The 6686-nt window shown below is 27.2% G+C and overlaps 1 protein-coding gene across 1 annotated transcript; it reads left to right on the top strand.

Annotated features, from left to right (window-relative positions):
- Positions 1 to 265: 265 nt before the first annotated feature.
- Positions 266 to 4122, top strand: LOC106792708 (ATP-binding cassette sub-family G member 4; the record flags this gene model as incomplete). The annotated part of the gene is made up of 7 exons (XM_014759211.1): positions 266 to 481; positions 903 to 1050; positions 1284 to 1523; positions 1624 to 1749; positions 1874 to 2137; positions 2403 to 2659; positions 2764 to 4122. Coding segments are annotated over 7 exons (1590 nt in total), but the record flags the coding sequence as incomplete, so codon positions are not given.
- Positions 4123 to 6686: the final 2564 nt, after the last annotated feature.

The raw sequence follows: 6686 nt of genomic DNA, 5'->3' as shown, positions 1-6686 counted from the left end.
ACAATGTTGCGAAAAGATTACGACGACGACGACGACGACGACGTAGACGATGATGGATATTGAATACAAAAAAGTATAATACAAAAAAAATTAATAGGAAAAAAGTATAATACGAAAAAAGAAAAATGGATATACTAAAAAATATTCAAATTATTCTTGACTTAATAAGATGTTAATTCTTTTTCATTCGTTCAATTCATTTCTATCAAATATAATATCTCATTATTATTTTTACACACACACACACACACACACACACACACACACACACACACACACACACAGTTTGAAAGGTATGAACGGCGAGGTTCTAGTAAATGGGAAAGTTCGAGTAGCTCACAGTGAAAAATGGAAAAGAACGTCGTGTTATATACAACAGGATTGCTTAGTAAGAGGAAGAATAACAGTTGGAGAAGCTATGACCATAACAGCTCACTTGAAGTTGGGCAATAACATAAGTTCGGCTTACAAACATACACAGGTATTATATATTTTTTTCTTATTCTTCTTCTTCTTCTTTTTTTCTATTTATCCCCTTCCCCCGGACGCCCCCCTTTCCCACCTCATTATCTTTAATGGTACTCAACTACTCGACAGTTTTGCAATAGTAACAAAAAAAGAAAAAAAAAAGAAGCGAATAATTATTATCTTTTTTTCTTTTTTTTTTTCTATTTCAAATAATCATTCATCATGGTTATTGATGATGATATTTATTAAAAGACTTGATTTCTAAATCAAGGATGTAAAACAAGTTAATTAACATTTAATAATCGATTCTTGTGGAACAACTCCCCCCAATATAAAAATTCATCCTTTAAGTTTGTTTTTTTTAACGCGAGATTGAGGTTTACTTATATACAGTGTATTGATAATAATATATATATTTTTTTTAAATGTCATAGGTATTGAATCTTTTGGAAATATTGGGTCTGAGTTATTGTTACGACACTCTATGTGGAAGGTTATCCGGTGGTCAAAAGAAACGATTGGATATTGCATTAGAGTTACTCAGCAATCCGTCAATAATATTTCTTGATGAACCAACTACCGGTGATTTATTATTTTCTTTCATATTATTATCACATAACTCTTTCTTTCTTTCTTTCTTTTTTTCTCTCATTTTTTTTCTCTCTCTCTCTCTCTCTCTCTTTCTATAATATAATTGAATTTGTTTATTGCATGATATTAATGTTACATTCATTGACACAACATTCATTTTATTACTTGTTTTTTTCTTATTGTTTTGTTATTTTCTTCTTCTGTTTTCTTTATCTTTTTATCAGGTTTAGATTCAATGTCCTGTAGCCAATGCATAGCATTGTTGAAAAGATTGGCAAGAACGGAAAAACGTACGATAATTTGTACGATACATCAACCGAGTGCATTAATTTTCGAAATGTTCGATGCACTTTACGCTTTGGCAAATGGTCATTGTATATACAAGGGCCCAATTCATTCCCTGTTACCACATTTGACATCAATCGGTATCAATTGTCCAGCTTATCACAATCCAGCAGATTTTTGTAAGTATTAATAACTCAACAAGATTTCTATCTAATTGTAAATCCTATCTAATAATTTATATAATTAACAATGTGAATTATTATGTTTCTTTTTTAACAGTAATCGAAGTTGCAATCGGTGATTATGGTATATCGGTTGATAAATTAACAGCTGCTGTTGAAAGTAGATGGGACAAGGGAACAACCACGCAGATTGCACCTAAAATAATCAAAGATACTTCCAAAGGTAAATAAATGTCTACAAAAAAAAAAAATTCTTTTTCTTTTATCTCATTTCAATTGTGTTAGAAATGTTTTTCATACAAATTTCTAAACGTTTAAATCCCCTAATCTAATCTAATTTTTGACAGATGATATCATTATGGAGCAAACACCTGCTACGAGTTTTTTAACACAATGTTATCTTCTTTATAAAAGACAATTAATAAGCTTGAAAAGAGATTACACGCTTTTGATGATACGGTTACTTTGTCATTTGCTCATTGGTGTTATATTTGGATACCTTTATATGGGAAGTGGTTATCGCGCTAATGGTGTTCTTGCTAATTACGTTTACTTGTACGGTTCCTTACTTTTAATCGTTTATACTGGAAAAATGGCGGTTACTCTTGCCTGTAAGTATTACATACATACAAATGTGAAAATCTTATAGATATATATTATTTTATTATGATTGATAAATAATTGATTAAAAAAATAAATCAATTAGTAATATATATATATATTTATTACTAAAAGATTAATGTATAAGAATAAAACAAAATATTCGATCTTTCTCCGACATATTTGTTATATGTGGACATTAACGTGTGAATCTTGACATTCTTCAATTTCACTCTTTCATGATATAACATATATATATAAATTTTCTTTCCGCAGTCCCCCTGGAAATGAAAATTCTTTCTAGGGAACATTTCAATCAGTGGTACAAACTGGCACCCTATTACATCAGTATGCTACTCATTGAAATACCATTCCAAGCTGCCTGTGCTGGAACTTATCTGACTATAAGTTATTGGTTAACAGGACAACCCATAGAAACTTATCGTATTATATTTTTTATGGTAGTCAGCATATCTGCGACATTGACAGCACAAGCATGGGGATTTTTCATTGGCGCGACTACGCCAGTTAAGGTAATTCTTTTAAATAAATGATAAGTCACAAGGTGCTCCATTTTAATTCTCTCTTAAAATGAATATATTATTTAATCATTGATATTAATTATTATTTATTTTAGATTGCTGTCTTCGTAGGGCCCATTCTCGCAGTACTATTTTCCGTTTTTGGATTTTGCGTTACGTACATGGATACCCCTCATGTATTTCGTTGGATATTTCACATATCCTACTTTCGTGCCAGTTTTCATAGTCTCATTTATACAGTTTACGGATTCGACAGAATGGATTTAGTTTGCGATGATTTTTATTGTCATTATAAGAAACCAATGAAATTTTTAAAAGAATTGGAAATCAACGATACAAATGTGATCAATAATTTGATATTGATCATTGGCATCGGTATACTTATGCACTTGCTCACAGCTAGCGCGCTTTGGTGCAAACTTAATAGAAGATAGGACTCAACGTTGTACATTACCAAGAAATATTTCAGTATTGTTATTGAGTACTATTTAAAAATCGGCGAATTTCGTATCTTTATATTGCCTTTAGCCGCTTGCTAAAAAAAAGAAAAAACAAATTTGTTAGAATTTAATATTAAACATGCGTATACTACAAGTATACTTGTTAATTTATACTTACTTGTTATAAACTGTATTTATTCATTCGCAATGCAATGTATACGCATTATGTTTGTTTTTTTTTTTGTTACGATAACGCCAAACTCGGATATCTAATACTGCGTTGAAAATATATCTAAATTAATGTCACATGCATTTAAAACGTTAGGCACTTTTATCATTTCTTTTTTTTTTTTTTTCTTTCTCATTGTCATCGTTCAATTTCTATTTTCTACAAATAACATTCTTACATTTATTACAAAGGAATTAATTATTTCTATCTTTTATATATATTTATTATTTTATCGATCAAATTATATATTCGCGCGTGTATAATTTATTGTAATTTATCTTTTTAAAAAAAAAGAAAAAAAAATCTACTGAAAAAAAAAAAACAAAAAGAAAAACTATCAAAATTCTTTTCAATCGTATTTCTTCTTTTTTTTGATATTTTTTGTTGTTGTTGTTGTTCCGCGACGCACAGAAATATCTTCGATTGAAAAATCACGAAAAACAACGGATACGCATTTACAATTTACTCATACGTACATAAAATAATAAACATTATCGTATTATTATTGTGATCACATATTATTATTATTATATTATCGTAAATGAAAAATAATTTTCTCTTTTTTTGATATGATTTACGGGTCTCATCGTATCAAAATAATCCCTTGATTTTCGATATAACTTCGTTGTATCTTTGTAAATAAAATGAAAAACCAAAAAAAAAGATTGAAGATGATAATGATGTACATAATAATAATACTACCTGCGCATATTATTTTAATATTTACTTGTAAATAAGATTTTTAAAGTACATACATATAGATTAAACAAAATTATATGACGGAACAATGATTTCTTCTTCTTCTTCCTTTTTTTTATTGTTTTTGTTTTTCGTATCGTTTTAATATCATAATACACACAAGAAATAAAATTTATATGAATTAAATAATGTACATAAAAAAAACAAAAAAAAAAAAAGAAAAGAGCATATGTATATTTTGATCAAACAAACGAGAAAAAAACAAAAACGTTTTAAAAAGATCAATTGTTCTATTAATGATAATAATTATTTAGAACAAATCTTAATGTTAGAAACACATTTTATAGTTGAGAAGAAATATATAATATATAGAAAGTAATTGTAATTGATTTTTTGATATGATATGATGTATTGATACTTTGAATGATGCATCTACATACATANTTAATTAGATAAAAATTCCAAAATACTATTCAATTTCAAATGTATATTAATTAACAAGATTTGGTATTAAGAATCTCCAATTGTAAAATAATAGAGAAATTTGATTGATTTACTATTATTTGTGTAAGGAACGTTAAATATATTTATTAATGAAGAGATTCGTATAGAAAAAAATATAAATAGTTTTGAAAATTTATTTATGGCCAATAGAATTTTTGTTTTTTTTTTTTGTTTTTTTTTTTTTTTTTTTTTTTTTTTTTTTTTTTTGTTTTTTTTTCCTTAAAAACATATTTATATTTGAACAATGGAGGAAATGATAACGACTAGATGATAATTGCCACGAATAGACATAATATAACTCTCTATTACGTATACTACTTATTCTCTTTTTATTTTGATACACCCTTAATCATTACTCTCACATAAAAAGGAACTTCAATTAAATCTGACAACACACACATTGACAGAAAAATTACAATTAACATAAAAGTATTTTCTAATCATAATTTTTATGCAAATATACGAACGCTCTTTGTAAACATTTTATTGGAAGCTGTTTTAAAAAAAAAAAAAAAAGAGAGAGAGAGAGAAATTATTATTCAAATAGAGACACACTAATAATTTGTCTTTTACTTAAACGATGATAAAACTAAATTACAATTGTCTAAACCTAAAATGTAAAATATTCTAATTTTTTGCTTCGCAAATTAACAAAATAATAAAGAGGTGGGGAAAAAAGAAAAACTCCCCATGAAAATGATTAAACAATAAGAAAAGAAAAAAAAAAAGAAAAATAATTAAAACGCAAAACAAAATTTGGAAACAAATATAATTTCGACTAAAAATAATATGTAAAGTTAATTAACAAATTATACGAATAATCAAATGAAAAGAAAATTCTTACACAACTACTATAGTAGTACCACACACACATCGCGAACGTCGAGAACTTTTCAATAAAACAATTGAAAAATATGTGATTTCATTGATCAAGAGTAAACAAAAATTATTTCCGAAAGGAAAAAAAGTATATAAAATAAAAGAATAAAATGATTAAAATGATAAAATGAATAAAGCATGAATTCGAATATTGCATAGTGTTCAAGAATTTTAAGAGAAAAAAAATCTATCCGACGTATATAAATTTGAAAGTATCTTATTTTATTTGTCTGTCTGTCTCTCTCACTCTCTTTCGGCTTTGCATATTTGTATATTATGTGTGTGTGTGTGTGTGTGTTTACGCGCGCGTGTTAAGAAAAATATAATCGAGAGAACACAAACAACAAAATGTGTTTTTTTAATTAGCCGCCTGACAAAATAATTCTAGGCAAAGTGTGGCGGCGGGCGCGAGGAGCACGATGATAATTTTGTATTTAGTGCATTACTTAACAATAATATTTCGCCTACTATTTATTATTTCGCGATATTATTAAACTTTTAACCAATTTATTATCAAATAATTTTTCCGCTAGAAGTCATACAAATAATTTATTTAAAAATACAATCGTGATTTTACATTATATATTATAAAAGATTGAGTATTACAATTCTTTCGTTGCATTTAATTAAACGAATTGACTTGTTTGTTTAAAGAACTATAGAAGGTTCTTACTAAATTATATAAATACAAATAATAATAATAATATTTGTATTTACAATTGAAAAACACATGATTTCTTCATTAGAAAACATCAAGCGTAAAGGGTAAAGCATAAAAGCGCACCAAAAGTAAAGACCGATGACATGAGATCTAATGTTACAATGGTGTCCTCGTTAGGAAGATTTGTGGACTTCAAGCGGAAAAGGTTAAGAGTTTTCACGCATTACATATACAGATAGAGATATACACAAATTCACACGCTTCCATACACCGATCTTCCATAAACTCTCTCTTGGGGCTACTCGCTTTCATTCTTGCATAAAAAAGTCTTAAATTAATAATAATGATATTTTGTCAAAGTATAAAATACACGGAAATATTTAAAAAGAAAATATCAATATAGTCGTCATCGTTATTATCGCAACGTGCACACACCTATTATTATCGTGATGGTGATGGTGTGTAATAATATTGCTTCCTTTTAAATTGTTAATTTCAACGTCGATGTAATTTCAATGTCAATTTCTTTGTTCTTATATTTCTTTTTTTTTTTTCTTTTTTCTTTTATATATTCGTTTTTCTTTTTACATTTTTTTTTTTTTTTTT

Source organism: Polistes canadensis, unplaced genomic scaffold (assembly GCF_001313835.1).
Source record: "Polistes canadensis isolate GaletaPanama2010 unplaced genomic scaffold, ASM131383v1 scaffold_569, whole genome shotgun sequence".
NCBI classification, from domain to species: Eukaryota; Metazoa; Arthropoda; class Insecta; order Hymenoptera; family Vespidae; genus Polistes; species Polistes canadensis.
The sequence above is the reverse complement of the archived record's forward strand: the minus strand, read 5'-3'. Positions and strand labels throughout refer to the sequence as shown.